We start from the raw sequence: 23,718 nt of genomic DNA, 5'->3' as shown, positions 1-23,718 counted from the left end.
ATTACAGTGTGCACAAATTGTCATAATTATCATGTTTAAAGTTTGGAAAACATTATGATCTATTATGCTTTATCAATAATGTTGTAGCAAAAAAAGTGTATTGATCAAAATGCACTTTAAACCAGTTGATAGCCCAATTGCTAATGTTATGAATCAGTTAAATGAAGTTGCATTATGTTATATGCTGTTTATTTCTTCCTTGTCGTGTCTTCAAACTCATAAAAGACAAAATATTTAAAGTCTTTCTTTGCCTGCGAGCATTGCTAGTCTCAGCTAGTTTCTTAACAACTCGCTTCTTAACAACAAGCAACGAGCTCATGGGCAAGACTTAGTGTTTCGTTTTTATTTTACTGTTGTGTTACTTTACTTTTCAAGTCCAAATGTCTTGGCTCAGGCACTTAGTACATTAGAAATTAGAAAAGTGACGTGTCTGAAATGCTAGCTGTTTTTCAAAACACCTCAGAAATATGACTAAAACTAAATGCTATTTTAGTTATAACTAAAACTAAATCCAGATTTGCTGTCAAAATGAACACTGCTTGTTTATTTCAAACAGAGCTTGCAGAATCTGTATAAAAACTAAAGAAATCACTGAAAGAGAATAAACCTCCAACAATGCCGCTCGATTCCCGGCACAGTGTTAAAACATTCCTCAATCCCAGAAGCTTAACAACCATTTAAAAACACACCGACGAGTGATCATTTCTCGCTACATTCCTGTAAAAACGTTTTAAATGATGCTGCACAAAAACAAATGTGCTAAAATAAGCGTAACCCTGTTTGGTGGAGGTAATAAATTAACAAACTGGGAAACGCTGACTTCTACTTCTCTGGAAATGTGCCTCATTGACCCTCTTCCTGTTACATTTACACCCAGGAGAATTTCAAAACCTCACAGGGACCCTTCCTCCTCTTCTCCCTCTTCCTCCTCCCACCCTGACTCAAGCCCCTAATGGCAGCATTAAGAAAACGTCTTCCAGCCAGACCCTAATAAAAACATCTGCCTTCCTCTCCTTTGTGAGGATGATATATTTGACTTCATCCAGTTTGGGTCCGAGCATGTTCAACCTTCCTTAAAAGGAGAAAATATGCTCTTTTTCAGGGGGAAAAAGTCATGGGTGGCAGAAAAGTGGGAGCGGCTAACTGAAATAAAAGCAGACTGGGAGCGGGAGAGGGACGGACAGAGACTCAAGGAACGCTTGTAAAGAAGACCAAGTGGCCGGGAATGAAAGAAAAATATAAACATTTATCCCAATCCAACGGACATTATCGCTTCACTTCAACAGCCAATGAAAATGAAAAGGCAGTGCGTCCGTTTCAAACCCATAAGGGCACTTTTGTGTCTTATTTTCCCCCCAATTGAGCAACAATAAAAGCAGAGTTACAGGAATCACACACACACACACACAAAAACTAGACAAATATCTATGATTTAAGTTTATTACTCCGTGAAAACACAATAGAAAGTTGTCCAAATAAACGGAGCCATCAGCGTCAGCGCAGTAATCGTGATGAATTAAAGGGCCAAACTTTGAGTGCTTATGTACACGACGACTCTGAGAAGCAGACTGCAGATCATCTGGCTTTGTCAGCGAGAGAAAGAAGTAAAGAAGTGAAGCTGCAGCTGCCGAGAGACGTGTGTCACACAATCAAACCACCTGTATCAGTTTATACTCAATACACAATATAATAAGTTAACGCTGCAGCCGCGGTTCATTCACAAGAATGAGTTATTGTGGCACAAACACCAGTGAATTTGAGTGCTTTTTTACACACCAGTAGTGAACACAAACACACAAACTGGACGCAGGAGAGGTGGACGGCACTTATCTGCACCCGGGGAGGCAACGGGGCATTTGGTGCCTATCTGTTACAAACCCCAAATCCTTTCCTCTTCATCTGTCCAACACTCAGGCCTTAGAATCTAAACTAAAACAAAACCTTTTCTATTTAATTCATGAAAAGTTTTCCGTAAACATGGAATCATTTCAACAAATAATCTTCTTGCACACGAAAATCCCCCAAAATCCCCCTAAATGCTGTAGTATGTGTGTATGCCAGGCCTGTGTGTGGCGCTGTAACAATGGCAATGTCTTCCAAAAATATAATTTTAGAAGTTTAAAACGCTGATTCCATGTGGATAAAAAGCCAGAATAATACAAAAACATTTGCAGATTCTCTTAAACTCGTTTACAAGCTGTAAAATACAGCCTGTATGAAACAGAACGCAACTAAACTGGAAAGTTTTAGATGATATGGCATTCTGAAGCAAATATAGTTTTACCTAAAGTCAGAAGATTGCACTTCTTTTGATTAGAAATAATCCAAAAATTCACCTTTTACATCCATTTACCTCCTGATCAAGACACTATATTGTGACAATATAATCCAATATTCCATCATGATATCACAATAGAGTAAATCATGATGTATTCCACAGAATTTCAAAATAAAGGCGCTTGAATGATGTGTACTTAACGATATATAAACATATTTATGCTGCAAAACCAATCTATTAATATCCGAAAGAGACAAATTGGTAAAAGACAACACGTGGACAACTGTAACACAGTTCATTAAGTGATAATTATGACTGATAATTGAATAATTCATAATTGAATCGAAGAGGAGTTCACATTATAACATGATATTAAATAGCGAGCAGCTAGTTTGACACCTGTGCTTTACAGTGGTAATGGGGACTAAAAACCTTTTGGGATTTGCAAAGTAATAAAATTATAAACATTCTAATTAAAAAAATAGCATTTCTGCGATTAATCGCGATTCAGGGAGAGAAAATAATAGTTTGCCAGCCCTACAGATAATGGTAATCATGCTGGAAAAATACAAACAGACTCGGGTCATTTTCATTCAGTCTGCTTTTCCTGTCACTATTTATTTAAAGAGGTGCAGAACAAATGTCACCGTCTCTCTCTGTCAGACTGGAGGAGAGACAGAGAGCGTGAGCAGGTGGAGCAGACGCGTTAACAGACTTCAAACAACCTCTCAGCGAGTGCAAGTTCATTTTCAGTTCCATCATGAATGTTCATCAGTAATCCTGCGCGCGGTCAAATCTTGACCTTAACGCCCACCGTCACAGTGACAAACGACTGCGGTGACACTCGAGGAATTGATCCATCACTTTTTTTCCCCAAGAATGACACAACTTTGACTTTCGACTTTCTTTTGACTAGTTATTATTATTATTATTATTGTTATTATTATTATTTAATCTATTGCTACTTTTTGGTTACTTGTTTCATTTTCTACACACTGTGGGTGATATTGGCAAAAAAAAATTATATCTCTTTTTTTATTTACCCAATATTTATCCTTTAATATTTACACAATATTAAAGGATACAACTCTTATTCTATTTAAACAAAATCCCCAATTTTAAGGCAAATAGAAAGGAATACAATTAGTATGTATATTTATATATATATATATATATATATATATATATATATATATATATATATAGAGAGAGAGAGAGAGAGAGTATATACATCTACCTATTAGGACTGTCAGTTTTTCTCCAATTACCACCACAGGAAGCTTGCGTACCACCAGTGGGCCACGTACCACAGTTTGAGAACCATGGCAGTATAGGAGATAACGTGTTATTCTTCTTCAAGTTTTGGGTTAAATTTCGGGTATTTATTCCATTTAGAAAGCCAAACGATGGTATCATTAAACCAAGCTTGCGTACCACTGGTGGTACACACGCCATAGTTTGAGAAGCGTGGGAACAGAATAGTTTTCTGACTGAAAACTAACTTAGCAAAAACAATGACTCGTTCACTCTCACAAACTAATCCATGAATTGAGAAAAGTATTTCACAGAAAAATCAACAATGAAAACAAAGGTATATGTTCAGTTTGAAGGGACATTGGACTCTCTGTCCATCCGTCTGTCCAAGTTTTAAGTTACTTTAAGTTTAACTTATCTATCTATTTTAATCTATCTAGTTAAATCTTATCTATTAGTATCTATTACATTTTTCTTAGATATTGGGAGAAAAAAAAAACAAACAATGGCATCGCATGTCGCTCATCAGCTACACTGATTTTTAAATATCGATCGACTATTACCAGGCACATAAAAGGATTTGAACAAATAAGTTGATGTTTTTAAAGTGTTACAGGAACAAACTGAGGACACTTTACACTTTAACAGAAGTGAATGTTTTAGCAAAAAGCTGTAAATTGAGGAAAATGACAATAATGAAATGTTTTCCCGGCCTTTCATTCCAGGACCTGGCGTTCATTGGTGACAGTGAGAGACACAAACCCAACAACAGAAATGCACAAGGGTGTGATTGCTGCCTCTCTTTTTTCCTTCCCCCGTCGCACTGAGCTGACAGCTACAACAAAGACTAATGTCCTGCTCAGAGAAATAATCTGCTCTGTTTTTGAATCTTCTTCTTGGCAAAAATCCTGAGGAGCTTTGTTTGTTTATGTGTCAACAACACTGTGATTCCATCTATCTAACACACACTCATCTATTTTCTTTTTTGAGTATTCACCACAAACGTGAGGAGGAAAAATGTTTAAATTGATACGTTAATGGGTTTTAACTGTCGTATTAATGAATTGTGAAAATTAGTCGACTGATTGGCTTTAAGAATTTAACACATAAAGAATTTATAAGGTAATTAAGCGACAATCTTTTGTTAATCACTTCTCTCGACCTCGTATACGGTGTAGTTACATATTATTTCCAGTAGAGGTGTTAGCCCGGAGAGGAAGTGACGCTAGTGAAGGAAAACACACTCCTGGAAAAACACTTAAGTCTTTTCTGTGACCCAATCCGCATCAAGTGGGCGTGTTATCCTGGGGGACGGACAGCTTTACAGGGACGTAAGAGAACCGCAAAAGCTCCAGCCGTGATAATGCCACTGTTTGCGGACCCACTGCTCTCCAAATGCATCTAAAACCCTCCGTGACTAATCCTCTTCTGGACAAAAACCCCTGTTGACTGGCGGGAAACAGACGAGCCGTGTTTTTCAAAGGTTAGCCCAGGTTAATATCTGTGTCACCAGAGAGAGAGTTTCTCTGCAGCCTGAACTAACAACAGAAACACACAAGTTACAGCCTCGCTCTTCTACTACTCTCACAGTACAATGTTTAACATTTTTAAGCAAGGACATGCGTTTGTACATTTTAGTGTTTACAATTAAGCGAGAGAAGAATGGAGAATGCTGGGAATTTGCAAACCTAGTGCAGTAGTTTGTCACTTTTTGATTTAAGTAAAAATTGTCAAACGAGTTCACACAGTGACTCTCTCCGTGTTTGTCAGTGGAGCAATGTTTAGATCTCATTTCCCCTGCTGCACACAGGAGGTGATTTGTGTTACTGTGTGTCCAGACAGACTGAGGCGACATCAACACTGTTGCAGCCGGTCCTGACGTCACGTATAAGGATTGGACATCTAATCTTAAATTTGACCGACGCCATGAAACAAGAAATTCCACAATTGGCTGATACCAGCTGTCAATCACGGCAGTGTCGCTCATATTTGCCGTTGTGTCGAAACATAATTTACAAAATCGACTTCATGTTCTACTGAAGAAGACTCTAGCGATTGACACCGTTAAATCATCCTGACGTTGTGAATCAAATCCTCAAAGACTTCCATTCCAATGGAGTTCATCTTGCAACCAGCTAACTCGCCCCCTGGTGGCTATTCCTGAAATTCTTCTTGATTCTTCTTGATATTTCTTGATTGGCCAAACCAAGCAGGACCAGAGGACGTCAAGCCCACATGTTCTCAGCCTGACCCCGGGCTTTACCATTCCAGATCATACCATACTGTGCCACATTGAACCGCACCATGATGGAAAACACAGCAATAGCTTCATTTTTGCATCACAACAATGTTTTTTATTGTGAATTATATATTGTTCTGTTCTGTTATTTTGAAAATGATGCCAAATATCGCCACAAATTGTCATTGTCGCTATATCCTGATGGTATGTTGTTCACTTGGCTTGGCCCCCTACTGGCCAGATTTGAAGCTCAGGTCAGTTAGCTTTGAGTCCCCTGGTCTATTGTAAAGTTTCAGATGTGAATTCCAAATAAAAACCTGCTGATTTAGCAGTTTGACAGGATGAAGACGTCTTTGCCAATACAAATAGTTTTGCTTAACAGCGCCAGTTTATCGTTTCTGGTCAATGACACCAAACAGAGGCAGAATAGGAACAAATCCGCCAAGAGTTACGTACTGCAGCTTTAGAAGTCGACAAACGCACGTCAGAAATTCAAATGTAAATTTAACGTTGTGGCTGAACCGCTGTGCACTTTGGCGCTCCGGTTGCTTTTGTGAGTTATTGATTATGCCCCAGAATGTTGTCCAGTATGTTTCAGTCGCCCCCGCAGAGTGAATCGCTGATATATTGTGCGTTCTTCTTCTGCGTGTATTGATTCATTAAAAAGCCCTTCAGTTTCCCCGAGCAGACAGACAGACAGACAGACAGACAGAAAGCTGGATTATTCCATAACGCGGAGCTATTTTAGTGACAGCTTTGTCTTGAGGAGCAGGATTTGAATCGAGCAGAGATGTTTGTTTGAGAGACTGATGAGAAAAAGAGACGCGGGGGGGGGCGGTGGTGTGGGTGTGAGTACTACTACACGAATCACAAGGTAAACATGCGCAGAGAGCTTGTTAAGACTGTCTGTCACAGAATCACAGTTTGTATAAAATAGGAACTGGAACATTACACAGAGCTGCAGCCTGTGATTCCCCTTCATTAGAGGATTTTTCTCTGTGTGTGTGTGTGTGTGTGTGTGCGTGTGTGTGAATCAGTCAGGCTTATTGATGATCAGCCTTTAATCACAGAGCGGCAGATTGTTCTGCATTATCATCTGATCCTCATCTGATGCCTTTTTGTGGTATCAACACAGACTTTTTTGCAGAGCAAATCCTGGTCCTAATGAGGCAGAACCCTCATTTCAGAGACTCTGGGTTTAAGTTAGGATTTTCAAATTCCATCTCTTGTATCTTTCTATTTTATATTGCTGTAGTTGGAAGCTGCTGTGATGCAAAAATATCTATAGGGGCAAATGTGGGTCAAACATTTGATGACAGTGGGGAAACAGTGTTTACTTATTTTAGTTATGACAACAGCAACAACTGTTTCTGGGAACAGTTCCCTGAAGGTTCCTCCCTAGGTTGTCCTGTGCTTGCCTAACGGCTAAGTTTTCCTAGCGTTAGTTTGAGATGAATTAATGAAGCTGGTTGAAAAACAAACATATAAACATCTGGGAAACGTCTCAACCAAAGGGGAATGTTGTGTGGAGACCACGGCGCAACCACAGGAGAACGTTTCAGTGTTTGCTTCCCTCAACGTTTAGGGAACGTTGGGCTCCTGCAAAACCCTGAGGGAACGCTGTCTAAACATCCATTTTTTTTTGGCTTGGTTCTAATTAATCTGAGGAGAATCATGTGTTGTGTGTTAGTAGGGGACAGTGAGACAGTGGCACAGCGATGAGGAACAAGAGACAGTGGTGCTTTATTCCTCTGCTTACATGCATGTTCCAGATCTGTATGTTTGGATGGAGCCAACAAGCCTTTGTGCTTCTGTAACATAAAGGTTTTTTAAGTTTCCATATCAATAAAGTAAGTTTTTCTGTCTTTCTATTCATAAAGAATAGCTGGGTCGAAGCTTTGGTAACAGTATAGTTAGCCTTTCTTTCACTGTTCTTCTCTTTTATTTGGCACATTTTAGTTTATTATTGCACCATTGACCATCATATATCAGTTATGACAACATTGCACTCGAGAAAATTATTACTTAGGACATTTTTCTGGCATAAACACTGACCTGGTCAGGTCCAGTAGTCCTCGTGGAGACTAAAAACCTGGTCCTAATGAGACAGAACCTCATTTGTGAGGCTCTGGTTGGGTTAGGATTTCAATTGTGGGTGATGGTTAAGGTTAAGGTTAGGTATTAAGTGGTTATGGTTAAGTTAAGGGATACGGTTTTGGTAAAGATGTCTAATGAATGGATGTCACTGCAGTGTCAGAAGAATAGCTGCGCAGCATTGTGTGTGACCGTGTGTGTGTGCGTGTGTCAGAGAGCGCCACTTATAGCATCCTACCGTGCTACAGGTGCCGCACCTGCTGCGCCACTCGATCGTTACGCACGGGAAACAGAACAATGTTACAAAGGGTGAATGAACTCACACTGAAAATAAAGAAATAAATAAAAGCACAACAGTGGGTTTATAAATAGAGCCACAAAAACGACGCGTGAACGTGGCCGTGACGCGGACACCTACTGTGGGCTCTTGGGGTAGAAAGGCAGGGTGACATGGCTGAGATCCTGGATGTCGAAGGCGGTGGGTTCGGCAGAGATCGCCTGCCTCTTTGTCCGCTGCTGCTCGTTCAGGTCGTTGTGCTTGTGGACCTGCTGGGTCGCCGGCTTGATCACGGAGCGGTATTTGTCCAGCTCGTTCTGCAGCTTCTGGATCAGCTCGTCCTTCTGGTCGAGCTCCAGCTCCAGCTCGTCGATCAGCGCGTCCCTCTGGCGCAGCTCCTCGATCTTCTCCTGCAGCGCGTACTGGAGGTCGCGCAGGGTCCCCATCTCCGCCGACGGGCGACTGTCCCCGACAAGTTTATCAAAAGGTGCGCGCGGTCGAGCCTGTGTCCTCTCGCCTCTGCCACGCGGATCATAAACTTTATCCGGCATGAACTGCTGGAGAGGACGCAGCCTCCGTCTGTGGCTCCTGAGGGAGGAAGAGGAGGAGGGGATTCCTCACTGCTATTCTCCGTGGGGGTTCTTATGAGAAGGTATTTTCTCTGGTTGCCTGGACTGCAAAGGTGAGCTGGTAAAGTTTTCTCTCTCTCTCGCTCTCTCTCTCTCTCTCTCTCACTCCCCCTCTCTGCGTGTGCGTCAGGCTGAGACCCAGTGAGAGCGCATGAAGAGAAGGGCGCCTACAGGAATCTGTGGCTCGGTGCAGTCTGTCGCTCCAGAGGGAGCTGCAAGTGCTCGTCTCCTCACATGAATAATGGACCAACAGCGTGTGAGAGAAAGAGAGAGAGAGAAAAGAAGAGACAAAAAGAAAGAAAGACAGAAAGAAATCCCTCTGCTCTCAGAGTCATGTCATCATCGCTCACGCGCTCACCCTGAGGCTGCGACTCTGGTACAAATAGATGAGCAGCGCGCGGAGCTTTAATGGGGCTGGAAGATGATGATGACGATGGAAACGTAATGAACCTCATGTGAATCTGAATAAATAAATAAATAAACAATGCGTTTAAATGGCCTTGATTTTGTGTTTGATGACACTTTTTTGCAGGGGCGTTTACAACACGGCAGGATGTTTGTTTTCTGGGGGGCCCACACTGTCTGTCTGAAGAGGGTGACTTTAAGTGTTTTGGACAAGGTGAAGCCACGCCCACTTGTAGCCACGCCTCCTCTCTTGCAGGTTGCCAAACAGTCACTCACCTTGACCCCTTATCACATGACACTGATCCATTTTTGTTTACTTTTATTTAGCTAATTGTGTGATTTTGGACAACTTCAAGTTCTGCCTCCTGCGTATAGCCCCACCCACTTGTAGTTCCACCCCTCTTCTCTTGCATTTTGCAGATAGCAACGATAAGTCACCACCTCAGCATTCATCCATTCTAGGTCTTACTTTTCAAGTGTGTAACTTTTGAATAGAAACAAAAGAGTTGTTACTTTTTATATGAAATTAGGATTAAAGTTCAAACTAGAACCTTAAAAACTTATTAAAGTGTCAAAATGTCAGAGCCCATCACACATAGTTTGACGTAATTACAGTGTGGGCCAGAAGAGGGCGCAGTGAGTGCAGCTTGAATTCATCAGAATTTAAAATGAAAAAAATCAGACTGTGAAACAGATTAAAAAAAATCTGATTTATGCTTTTACCGAGTCACAGTTTTAATTGTTTTTATTTTATTTACGGTTTCATTTACTGTCTTCATGTTGAGAACTGTGATGTTATTCTACTGTTTCTATGGAAACCACTCTGTGACCTTGTTTAGAGGACTGCTATGCAAATAAAGAGATTATATTTAACCTATCCTAGCTTTAACCTACATCTGCCCACTACTGTCAGTGTTACAAATGCAGTTTTTAATGGTGTCATATTTTTCTAATAACTGTATTTTGTTATAGATAATTAATTTATGACTGAAACAGATACAAAAGTCTTTTTCCTGTGACTTTGTGCTTCTCTCATATCTGTGAACCATGAAGGTCACTCACGCTTCACAGAGTCCATAAAAGAAAGTTAAATGCCGGGGCACCCGGCTGTTTTACCCGGGGCCTCAAAAGTCCCCTGAAATGTCTCTGTGTTCCTGAGCTGCTGTCTTTGAAGCAAAGATTTTTGTTTGTTTTTCTCCCACTAAAAATGTCACTTTACCACATACCTGATCCAACTTATTATTTTGAGACCGATTAGATTAGAAAGTGGAAATCTGATCAAATCTGATCCACAATTCTCCTCTAATCTTGTGTCCTCAATCTAAATATTTGGATAATCCATTTACGATCAAAAACCACTTAAGAGTGTCATTATTTTGAGATTTTGGGAAACAATGAGCGACATTTTCCACCATTTTGTTCACCAGTCAAAAGAGAAAGTCATTATTATAAATGACTAAAATAATAACTAGACTAACTACCCAAAGACTCATTTTGTGGCAGATTAAAAACATTTTTTTTTTTAAAGCGTCTCAAACAGAAGCAGATAATATAAAAAGAGGCACAGGAGAGTGTGCACATCAGGCTCATCCTGAACATCCTTCATCTTATCTCACCTCGCGGTGTCATAATATTATAAATATTCTCAATATTCAAGATTTTTTAGCATCACCGTGGGTAAACAAACACAAACTGCTTAGTTCTGTGTAAACAGAGAATAAATAAGACAACGAGGGAACACGGGAGAAAGAAACTGAGCCTAGTTTAATTTATAGATTTGATCAAATTTGGTGTTGTTTTTACTAAATTCTTTTTTTTTAAAACGATGTTTTTAAGGTTTGAGAAATACGGACTGATATTTTTCACCACTTTGCTAAACTAAACATTGTATTGTAAGAGGATTATAAGTGACAGATTAATAAACCCATAATAAAAACAAAAAATTATGATTATTCTTAAATTCTAATTATTCGGTGACAGATATTTTTTATTTGATTTGTGTGTGTTCCTGTATTTGTGGCTTTGTGAGGACCAAAAATTCTCATCACATTTTGGCTGATCCTCACATCTTTAGAGAGCTTTTTGGGGGGTTAAGACCTGGTTTTATGGTCAGGGTTATTAGGTATTTAGTTGGGTGGTTTAGATCCGGGCAGGGATGTCCAAACTTTTTTTAATGTGAAGATTCACGGGGGCCAATGCTCCCTTCAGACCCTTTTTTCTTTTTTACACTAAAAGTTACAAACAAATGCACTGTTTTATAAAACATAATTGTATTTTCATTGCCACAATTAATAGCTTTAAATGGCAATGTCACCAAATCTAAGCCAGCTGTGCCTTTCGTTCACATCTGGGGTCAGATATCATAATAAGAGGTGAATGCATGTCTGCCATGGCTGGATGGTAAATACAGTGCAACTCCTTAACCAGGTGAACTAACAGGGACTGTTTTCTGTCCCAGTCCCTGGTCATAAAAAAATACGTTATAAAACCGAAGCTGCAGGGCTGTAAGGGGTCAGGGGTCAGGGGTCAGGGCGAGGGACTGCATTATGTCTCAGGTCCTCACTAGTCTCATATAAAGTGCCTTAAAGGTGATACTTGAGTGAAGTATGTTACCAGAAAATGACTTTGGTAGAAGTTGAAGTCACTTTTCTTTTATAATATTACTTAAGTAAAAGGTCTTGACATTTAATGTACTTAAGCATGAAAAGTCTTTTTTTTTCTGATACAAAATGTGCTTAAGTTCTAGAACAGGGGGGTCAAACTCTTTTTTGTTCAGGGGCCACATACAGCACAATTTGATCTCAAGGGGGCCGGACCAGTAAAAATAGTAAAATAATAGCATAATAACCTATGAACAACAAGAACTCCTTTGTGTTTTCTCCTTTGTTTTACATTTAATGAAGGATAATTTTACAAAACATGAAATTTCTTGAGAAATATAAGTGCAATTTCAACAATATCATGCCTAAATGTACTATTTACACAGCACAATGGATCTATAAAGGCAAAAACATTTAGTCACGGGTATCTGGAGCATTTGACATTACGTTTAGATTAGTGTGAAATTTTAACAAATTCATCCTGTGGGCCGGATTGGACCCTCTGGCGGGCCGGTTCTGGCCCCTGGGCCGTATGTTTGACACCCCTGTTCTAGAAGTAAGAGTATTAAAAAAGAGTTAGGGATGGAGCCATGGTAGCTCAGTGGTAGGGCAAGTTGTCATTCAACTGGAAGGTAGTGGGTTCAATTTTCAACACTTATCGCCATGCTGAAGTGACTCAATGGCAAAAGTATAAAATAAAGCAGCTCATCAAGACTAGAAAAGCTCCATTTTGATTGTTTTGGTAGTAATGAGTAACAAAGAGAGTTTATAGCAAATGTACTGGAGTAAAATTAAAAGTTGCTAGAAATATAAATAACAAAGTAAAGTACAGGTGCGTTAATTTTGTACTTAAGTACAGTAACAAAGTGTGTGTGTGTGTGTGTGTGTGTGTGTGTGTGTCTGGTATTCCTCAGGTTGTGGGGACATAAATCTGTTTACAGTCACATTATGGGGACAAAGAGTGAGAGGTCAGAGTTAGATTAAGTTTAGAGGTCAGAGTAGGATTAGATTAGTAGTAGTTACGGTTAATGTTAGTGAGTAAGTCTCGGGGAAATGAATGTATGTCAATGCAATGTCCTCTGAAGTCATGGAAACCAGTGTGTGTGTGTGTGTGTGTGTGTGTCTGTCCACATTAATCCAATGATCATCAGAATCTCAGCACACAGCGTTTGGCCTCATGTGCTCGGGACAAATTCAGACGAGGGGGAAGAAAAGAAAAGTGTCATGGACAATCTGAAGGGACGAGATTCTTCTGAGGCTGAAAACAGCAGATTACTGAGCTGAGAGGGCGAGCGAGTGCAGGCAGGCACAGAGAGGGAGAGAGAGAGAGAGAGAGAATGAGAGGAGAAGAGAAAACAGCAGGAGAATGAGATTTCTCTGGTTGTTAGAGAGGAGGACGTTGGCTTTTTTTTCTCTTTCTCTTGGGGAGAAAAATGCATCTGTTTCCTCACAACCCCACACTGACACAGTGTGGCTCAATGAAAAGACAACAGCTGCCCTCTTGTGGTCATTTATAGGAACAACTCGTGGTGTAATGACATTCTGGGCACTAACTGCCAGACACTGTGTGTGTGTGTGTGTGTGTGTGTGGTCATATCATCCTTTCTTCCTCTTTTTTATTCTATTACAGGTTTTTTTTCATCCCAGACTGAAAATATAAAGACACAAAGTGCTGCATCGTGTACAGATTCAAAAATAATATTAAATTGAGCTTAATTTCATTTGAATATTGACCTGTATACACGTGTATTGTCAAGCAGCGTCAAAGGAAGGACACAGCAATGCATTTAAATGCAATAAAATGATTATTGTAATTAATATTTCTTTTATTTTTGGGTGATTTGGTTGGGCAGTGTTAGGTGGAGCCCTCTCCTTCCCCATCCCCTCCCCCCCGTATCCACGACTACAGGCCGCCCACAGGTATGTCTCTGCCTCTGCTGTCCAAGCAAAACATGTCCAACACTTAATGGCCCCACTGTTCTGTAATATTGCAAAAAATAAAAAATAAATTAATAACATTTATGTCAGCGAGAGTTTTCACAACATCCTACAAGATTTTAAAAAAAAAAGAATCCTCGGAGCCCCTCATGTAATAATTCGGACATAAATAAAGACCAGAAAATTAAAAACACATTGACTTTTCATTATATCTGCGGCCTTTTATTAAAAAGTTATATATAATAGGTCTATATACACTCACCAGCCATTTTATTAGGTACACAAGATAGCTACAGAAGCATTTTATGTGAGTTACTGTTGTTTTTCTTTAATTCTGAACCAGTGTGGTTGTTCTCCTCTGACCTCTGACATCACCGAGGCCTTTTTCTTTTTTTTTTGGAACATTCTCTATAAATCATAGAGACGTTCAAAAATCCCACGAGATCAGGAGTCCTTGAAATACTCTGCTGACCATGTTCAAGGTCACTTAAAATCCCCTTTGTCCTTCGTTCAGATGCTCAGTTTGAACTTCAGCAGGACAGAATCCATTAAGTCTCTGTCATGTCATTGACCGGTTAAATATTTGTGTTAACAGGTGTACCTAATAAAGTGGCTGGTGAGCGCTCGATGGATAGACAAATAAAACAGTTTCTCTTCAAATCGATCTTTTAGATGATATTGAGAGCTGTAATATCATAAAAAAGTCTACTTTTTATGTCTATTAATTTGTTTTAAATGGATCTTATCGCCTCACATTAGCTTCCACGCATTTTATTTATTATTCTGTACAGCACTTTTGGTTCACTGTGGTTGTTTTAAAGTGCGTTACAAATAAAGTTGGGTTGGATAGAAAAGGATTGCTACAAAGATACAATACAAACTGGCAAAAATAGAGCAAACCATCGCTGGTTGATACATAAACATAAACCCAGTTTGTTCTATGCATGGCAGGGATTTTAAATGAAATAATGGTATATTGTGTTTGAGTAGTTATTCTTATAAAATCAGAGATTCCATTCTATTTCATTGTGGGTGGCAACTGAGGCTGCAACGATTAGATTAATTGATAAACTATTTTATAATCTGTCAGTGTTCTTTCTGATTCTTTGATAAATGTGAATATTTTCTTGTTTTTTGCTCCACGTAACAAAGAAATCATTCAAACTGAATCATTTGTGATTTGTGGAAAACGTCATTATTTCTACCGATCGACATCAGGACTGAACGAGGCTAACCCGAGTCTTAAACGTGTCTTAAAGCCAAACATTTGTGTCAAATGACCATTTAAGACAAAATATTCTCTATAAAATAATCCTGACCTACACACATTTATTCTACAGACTGAATAAAACATCTTTGTTTCTCACAGATCTGCACAAATATCACGCAGTAATCATTTCAAATAATGTTTTTCAAATGAAAATGAGAATAATTGTGTAAAAATTACCTCGGATATCGCAAATATCGCAGATATGGCAGATATCGCAATTTCAATCAAAATAATTGCAATTAGATATTTATTTATATATGAAACAAATACTCGATTAATGGAGAAATTGATCAACAGATTAACTAATTATGAAAATAATCCTTAGTTGTAGCCCTAGTGGAGTTTCCAGTACAGATCAGTTAGTGACAGACAAAATGAGGATTTCTAATCCCACTGATGTTAATCAGATCCAAAGCCGATAAAAACCCTTGTGCACTGCAGTCATTTTTCTTGGGAGTAAACGCAGATTACACACATTCCCACTGGTGAAAAACTCGTTTAATCCCAGGTTTAAACGGGTTTTTGACCAGTGGGAATAAGGGAATAAGTATCATATCAGTAAGTAGAGCTGCAACTAACGATTTTTTTTGATATTTGATTAATCTGTAAATTATTTTCTCGATAAATCGAGTACTTGTTTGGTCAGAAAATGTTGATCAACCTGGAAATAATAATGTTTTAATAAGTTCTTTGTTATTCTTTGATACCAGATAATAAAGTCTCTCAAAGAATCACAGTATACGCTGATGACACTATTATGTATAAATCACTACTTATTCCAATAATTTCTTCAATATGGTTTCAGGTTTGCAGGTTTGTTCGGTGGATAAAATGTCAGAAAATGTTGAAAGTGTTTCTCAAACCTGGAAATGATGATGTTCTCAAATGTCTTGTTTAGTCCACCAACACAAAATCATTCGGTTTTAATGATTTTCTATGTTAGATGGAGCAAAGAAACAAGAACATTTTGACATTTAAGAAGCTGAAAGATCAGAGAAACTGGTTTTAATTCCACAAAAAACATTTAAACCGATGATTCATTTACTAATAGATCAATAATCGAGAAACAGTTTCAGCCCTAGTTTGGAGGTAAATGCTCCTAATGTGGCGACATGTTGAAGAAGCTATAATTGCACATTAACAGCTTTGCTTTTGCCCAGACTGTGAGGCTTTAAATGAGATAAAGCATCTGGTGAACACCTGCTCAATGTGCAGCAAAAACTGCCTCCTCAAGTACAACTTTACTTTTCCCTTTGTAGTGCTTTCAAAAACATTAGTTTTCTTCTTTCTTAATCCAAACAACAAAAGCAGAGGAAAGCTTTTCTGTCTCGTCTCTGTCCGTGAAGGACACAGAGCTTTGAAAATAGCAACAAAGTTGACATCATATCGAGTGAAGATGTCAGGCTCTGGTTATTTTCCGGCTTTGTTGCATCACCTCATCCTGCCTCATCGCCCCTCAGGCTCCGCCCACTGTCCTTCAGAGAACCTCTGCGCTTTAAATTTCACCTCTCTAACCATCACCAGCTCAGCCCTTTTCCTATGCAGATCAATAGAAACAGGATCCATTGCTCCATGCCGCTGTAATATGATGGGGGGGCAGAGTGGGGCAGGGCAGGGCGGCGCGGGGGGGGGGCGGTAGCAGGCCGCCGGCTGGTGCCACATCCTGACTCTAATGGGGGGTCAGAGTGTCTGCGACCCTGCAGTGGACGAGCGAGCACTGCGGGAGCAGGTGGAGACGGACGCCGTCCTCCAGGATCCGGCGTCATTGAGAGATTCAGTTTCATCTCATCCGTGCTTTTCATACAACGTTAAAATGTCTGTCTGCGTCGAAACGGAACTGTGGAGCAGACGCTGATCGTTTAGGAATCAGACAATTTATGATGCTCATATGTTCTGGTCTGTTTCCTGTTCTTTTTTTAACTAATAAATTGGAACAGTTAAATGTTGAAGAAATTAATCATTTACGTGGCATAAATGAATATTTACTGAACTAAACTTATGGTAAATGATATATAAACTAAGGGGTCTCAAAGTTGAATGGCCTTGGAGCCACTGAGCATTGAGTTTGGTCAGGATATATAGATATTTCAGAAAATTTCAAAATAAAAGTGCCACAAGCCACGAGTTGAGACCTCTGATAAAAATATTGAATACATAAAACAGTTAATTTAATAACTTAAATAACTGTGTCACTAAAATGTGCGGTTGCAATTTCAGATTAGGACCAACTCCACTATGAAAAAGTGTTTGAATGTAACTATTTTAGTATTAAAGTAACAATGAAAGAGTAGAAATAGGGTTAAAACGAACTATTATAGTCTTGAACTGACACAAAATCAGTTCCAGAGTTTATTTGGTCCTAAATTTAAACTATTGTAGTTCTATTTTATTATTATTATTATTATTATTATATTTTATTCTTCTCTGGTGTTTTCTCTTTCTTTCCTTTGCACTCTCCACAGATTAGGTGTCATTATTTCCTTCAAATATAGCTTCTAAATAAATAACTCTCGGTGAAAACTGGGTCACTCCTGGCATCCATTTATCATATCTCATATTTGCTGCCTTCAGGGGGCGTCTTAAGGGAATTGGGGGGCCTGGAGCAAAAGGGGACTGGAGGGGAACCCTGCAGTTGTGAGGTTTTTTTTACACTGTGGTGAAATTCCAGCCTGGTCATAAAAGTGTGTTTGCTGTGCACTGATGTAATCAGGACTCTAATGGAATCAGCTGTTCTCTCTTTAGGGGGCCCCGCTCAGCTCAGGGGCCTCGGGCAACTTCATGCTTTCCTCACCCGGTATGTCCCACACAGTGTTTTTTATGGACTAAAGTGAGTCTGCAATGATATAACTGATGAGTAAATGAATCACTAACTGTGTGAGTTTAATAAAAATCGAATTAGTAACAGTAAAATGAATATTTCTTTGTAGCTTGGGAAACAAACAATCAAGATTTTTCACCATTTTCTGATTTCCTTTTATGGACGGACCCATGAGAGATGAAATATCTGAAGAAAGATATTTTTGTTTGTTATTTGATATGTGATATAAGTGGTTGATGTTATTTCTATTTAACTTTATTTGATCTGGTTTTATTGTGGTTGATTGTCTGGCTGTTACTTTCATCCACGTTTTTGTCTTTTAACTTATTTTACTTATATTTACTGTGTCTTTTATTTATGATTCTGTACAGCACTGTGGTTGTGTTTGAAAGTGCTTTACAAATAAAGTAAGACTTCAGGATTATACACAGTATCATCAACCTGCCCATGCAGGCACAGGCGCATGTAAATTTAGCCAGTGGCTGAAAAATCTGGCTTTTATTTATTTATTTATTTATCACATTATATTATTACATTTCTGTTCATTACCGTGAATGTATAAATAAATAAATGTGTCGACACGAAACAGATGTCAAATTCTATGGAGAGTTATCACATGACACGTTAGATCAAGGGCCTCAGACTTAAATGACCTGGGGGCCCAATGAGCATCTGCTCTGGTCAGGTGGGGGCGGGGCAAGTGAAGTCAAGTGAAAAAAAAATAAAAAGTCTAGCAGTTTGGGAAACAATTGTTCAGTAAGAATGTTTTATATATGAGGATGAAATTATATACAAATACATGACAACAACGATATTCGTGATGACGACATTTCACCGAATTACAAAATAAAAGCGTCTGTTTTGACAGGGAACGATACAAACAAATTCCCTGTTTATGCCGATTGCTATTAAACATATTTAAGTCTATTTTCTCGTCATCTTGTGCACATGATGCAGTTTTTATTTCTCCTTTATCTGAGTATTTATTTTTCCTCTAACAGCTGTGAGAGGTTCAATCCTGTGTCTTTCCGTGCGTATTCATCTCTGCAGCTGCTCTGTTACTTTATCACAGCAGCAGTGAGCTTCGACACGCTGATATGTACGTTTGAAGTCTTTAAACTTTTGTTCATCTTTATTTTATGTCGACTACTTTTTCCGCTCACTGTGACTTCACTTTCTCTTCATCTGCCTGCTATCGGCCAGTTTTCATTAAAACTTTATTTTAAATGAGGGGGCTGCATGAACCGACAAATGTGGCCCATGGGCCATGAGTTTGAAACCTCTCCGTTAGACTGTAATAAAAGGAAGAATATAAAGATATGAAATCTTCCAGGATTTATGTATGAATTGTATTGTTTTAGACGGCATAAAATGTAGAATATAATAAAATAGAGCAAGTTTTTGGCACTTTGAAATAAGTCACTAGGACTGCACGTTGGTTCAGTTACAGACAGAAGACGGAGCGAGCGATAATGTGACTCTAATTAGTTTTATTTCATTTATTGTAATAATTTTTAAGTACAACGATCACATACCCTGGTTTATACAGGAGAAGTACCAACAGAGGAACTCCTGCGTACCACTGGTGGTCCACGCACCACACTTTGAGAAGAACAGAATAGTCAAAAAGAGAGTTAAACTGCAGCCTTTCTTGTGATTTGCCGACTGAAATCTGATTTAGAAAACGATGAATGGAGAAAAACTAATTCACTATAAAACAACAATTTAGTGTTTAGTGTTTAGTGTGGAGGGAGATTGGACTCTCTGTCCCTCCCTCCCTCCGTCCGCCCGTCCGCCCGTCTGTTTGTTTGTGTTTCCGGGTGCAAATGAAGACTGGAAATTGTCCAGACGTCTTAACGACATTAACTCCATTGTTGTTTGTCGCATTAATCGAGTCAACGGAGCGATTTGACCTGAAGCGATCTGCCGATAGCCGACTGGAGCTGGAGGTGAAGAGAGATTAAGGAAAGGAGAACGTCGAGTAGAAGAGACAATAAACGCAAAGAGAGTTTGAGACGCCGCGGACAAGAAAAAGTCAAACCTGAGCGAGCTACAGCTGCAACTAAAACGAGCACCTAAAGGTGATGAAGGAAGCATATGGTCAAACAAAGCGTTTTCTAATGGAGTATTAAATATCCTCAGACATGCACTTCGGGTCCTCAGCGTCCAGCTACTAAAAGCCAATAATGCATCGCACTTCCTCCCGTCTGTGTCCCCGGGGAACGCCGTGATGGATCTGATCAATTAGGAAGCTCTCTATGAAGCTCGTCTTTGAGCTGCGTCATCGGCCCCAAAGAATGAAAGTGCTCGTCCATTCATTCATTCATGGCAAAACATCCCCATCGTTCATTTAGAACAAGAGAGAAGAGAAAAGAAAAGGTAGAGGGATGAACGAGGAGGAAGGCGGATGTGGACGCGGGACACAAGATTAGCCCCGGGACAATGTGCTAATGTGCACAGTTATCATGATTATCCTGAACTAAACTCATTTATGTTTTATGATACTGTGAGAATAACTGTGACATTAAATACTGAGGAGAAGAATGTTCTGGAAATACAAGTGAATGCTGACAAATGTTACCGATATAACAGAAAACTGATTGATGAGCTCATGTTGCCAAAAACAATGCAACAAACACACGTTACTGAAGAGACAAGTACTGGAGTAAAGTGGCTCCCCCTTGTGGCACTTGGAAATAAATCACTAGGACTGTAAGTTGGGTCACTTACAGACAGCTGGCTGATTAAAATTAAATATTTCTTTGGATATTTGTGTGGTAATTGTAAAAAAAAAAGTACTTTAAAAAGATCAACGTGGTGTGTAGCCTCTGCATAAACAATAGATAAAGTGACAATGATGAATAATGTTACTACTTTACCAAGAAATGTTGCAAAGTATTGTCATGTTACCAAAGTGTGCGAGTAGCATGACAACGAAATGATGTACGTTTACCACAAAATGTTATGGCTACTTATAAATGCTGGTAATATTACAATAAAATATTCAATAAATTACCAAAAAGTGCTGGAAAATGTTGTAACATTACAAAGCATGACTAAAGTTACCAAAAATATTACGTGTTACCAAAAAGTGCTGCGAAATGTAAACATTACAAAATAATGACGTACATTAACCACAAAATTGTAGTGTTAGTTACACAAATGTTGCTAATATTACAAAAAGTGCTGTAATGTTACAACTATTGTTTCTAATGTTACAAAAAATACTTATACTGTAAAAAAACGTGACAGAACTTTGTAACGTTAGGATATATATGTGATGTTTTTATGTGAAGACATAAATCTTAAGGCGCCCCCTGGTGGCGATTCATAATAAATCACTGTTTGTTTGGGAGCTGGACTGTGTTTGAAAGTCCAAGTTATGACAATTTTGCAAAAATAAAATAAATTTACCATAATCAACTTATAATGAGTGCTTTTTTTTATCGCGATATGTGATGACAGTGACGATATCGTGTATCGGCCCAGCCCTGGAGCAGCAGATGATACAGTATCAGGACTTTTGAAATCACGTTTTTTTGCTCCTGATTCACTGAACGTCTTCACGTTCGTCTTAAAAACACTACAAGAATGTAGAAACACGCGTGTGCGTGGACGCCTCGCACGCCGCGTGTGCGGCTCGCTCTTACTTACCAGTCGGACTTGGCGTATTTCCGAAAGGACTGTCTGCTCAGGTCCTGGTGCGTCTGCGGCTCCGCGGAGATCCCCTGCGCCCTATGGGTCCGCGGGCCGATAAGTTGAGCGCTGGGAAGAACAGACTGACATTTGTGCAATTTCCTCTTCAGTTCCTGGATCTCGTCCTCTCTGTCCGCGAGCCGCCGCTCCAGGTCCCGTATCCGCTCCTCCTTCAGTAGCAGGATCTTGGCAAAGTCGTCCTCCAGGTCACTCATGTCGAAATCCGCTGTGGAACTTTTGCAATCCGCGGACAAAAATATGATAACTCCACTCCAGTCCACGCAGCAGCAGCGGCGGCGGCGGCGGCGGCAGGAGAAGCACGCGCAGGTTGCGAAAGCGAGACAAATCCTCCGCGCGATTTACGCGCAGAATGATGATGCTGATCCGAGAATATCAGCCCCCTCTTCCACTCTTCCACTCTGCCACTTGTTTATTTCAAGGGGGAAAAAAAGAAAAAGCGCAGAGCAGTTGTGTGTTCAAATGCGGGGGGCGGACGGTGGAAGGTCCAGCTCCAAACCTCCAAGGAGCCGCTGATGATCCTTCATTGAGAAACCAATTACAGCAGCGCTTCCTCCCCAGAGGCTGAGGCAGAGTCAGGCCGACAAAACTGGGCACCAGAGAGCCGAGACAAGTCCTGCTGCACTTCACCACTTCACACTCACTCAGTCACAGCACTGAGGGGAACACACACACACAAACACAGGCGCGCGCACGCACGCACGCAAGCACCACCACTAACACCACTGCTGCTGCTGTCAAATATTTGTTTACTGCACGACCTCGACTCCTCCAGGAGCGACACATGGAGCAATGTTGAACACCCACATCACCTCCTCGACCTTTAAGAAAATAAAATATAAAGAATAAAAAAAAATCAATTTTCCCCTGCAGTGGTCATATGTGGAGTAAACACACACACACACACATACAGATCAGTGAAGTGAAAGTCATCTCCCTATAAGGCAAATAAATGACACTAACACTGAAGGATGTTTGTTCTCTGAGTGGAGAAAACGCTGCAACAAATAAATGAATCAACTGTTGTTTGTTTTAACATGATTTAAACAAGTCTGGCTTCTGCATTTTGTGAATATTTCCTGTTGTCTTTGCTTCACATAGCAAATAAATCACTGAAAGCGAAACAAAACCTTTGAGAACGTCACTTCTCAAAGATTCTAATTGAGTTTTTTGACCCATAAAATGTCAGAAAATGTTGGTAAATGTTCATTTACCAACATTTTTTGACATTTTATGGGTCAAAAAACTCAATTAGAATCTTCAGATTCATTAGGTTTAGATAGATAGAGAGAGCGACAGACAGACAGACAGATAGGAAACCTTCGGGAACATTCTGGGAACCAAAAGAGAACGTTCTCTAAAGGTTGTGACAAAGTAACTGTGGAGAACATTCTGGTAACTGAATGTGCGATCAAAAACTAACGTGAGGAGAACATTAAGAAAACTTTCCATATCAACCACAGGAGAACCTTCAGAGAATGTTCTGGGAACCAAAGGAGAACGTTGTCTAAAGGTTGCATGAAGGTTGTGACAAAGTAACGCTGTGGGAACGTTAAGGGAACCGAATGTGCGACAAAAACTAACGTGAGGGGAACAAAAAATTCCATATCAACCACAGGAGAACCTAGTGGGAACCTTCAGGGAACGTTCCCAGTGACAATAAAGCTAACTTTGAAATTCGAACTACACACTTTTAAGAGAAGACTGCAACATCATCAACGTCACCAAAAGTTTAAAAGTGAATTAAAGTAAGAAATATATATAGATGAAGTGAGAAACAGCTTCAGGCCAGATTCACAGTGGATTGGTGTGAGACACGTGTGTGTGAGACGCCTGTGCAGCATCTGCTTTACATTTTAAAATAGAGTTTGCCTTTTGAAAATCATAAAAAAGATAGCGCACATATTTCACAGTAAAACGCTACAAACGCAATCATGTCACGCTGATGCTTTTACTTTGAAACAGGAACAGGACGTGCTGTGCTGGCGACATATGAGAGCGTCGGATTAACACTAACGCTGTCGTATGTGTGTATTTTTGATGCGAGACATGCACACATGGGGCTCGTGTGAAAATTAGGTGAGAAGTTTGTTCCCAAATAAAAATGTGTGCGTCTCGCTTTGTGTGAGACACAGGAGACGTGTAAATGAGCTCATTAGTTATCATGTGAGAAGAGACACGTCTCACACACACATCCACTGT

At 39.7% G+C, this 23,718-nt stretch overlaps 1 protein-coding gene across 2 annotated transcripts in view; it reads right to left on the bottom strand.

The window, feature by feature from the left end:
* LOC131474277 (cGMP-dependent protein kinase 1) overlaps nucleotides 1–22,136 on the bottom strand; it is a 149,657-nt gene extending 127,521 nt beyond the window's left edge. Inside the window, exon 1 of one of the 2 annotated variants that reach the window (XM_058652058.1) lies at nucleotides 21,457–22,136. In XM_058652058.1, coding sequence (XP_058508041.1) covers nucleotides 21,457–21,713 — 257 coding nt within the window. In that variant the 5' untranslated portion in view covers nucleotides 21,714–22,136. Of the gene's footprint in view, nucleotides 1–8,283; nucleotides 8,993–21,456 lie in introns of those variants that run through there. The other variant, XM_058652057.1, reaches the window with a different exon arrangement.
* Nucleotides 22,137–23,718: the final 1,582 nt, after the last annotated feature.

This window comes from Solea solea, chromosome 15, assembly GCF_958295425.1.
Source record: "Solea solea chromosome 15, fSolSol10.1, whole genome shotgun sequence".
Lineage (NCBI taxonomy): Eukaryota > Metazoa > Chordata > Actinopteri > Pleuronectiformes > Soleidae > Solea > Solea solea.
The sequence above is the reverse complement of the archived record's forward strand: the minus strand, read 5'-3'. Positions and strand labels throughout refer to the sequence as shown.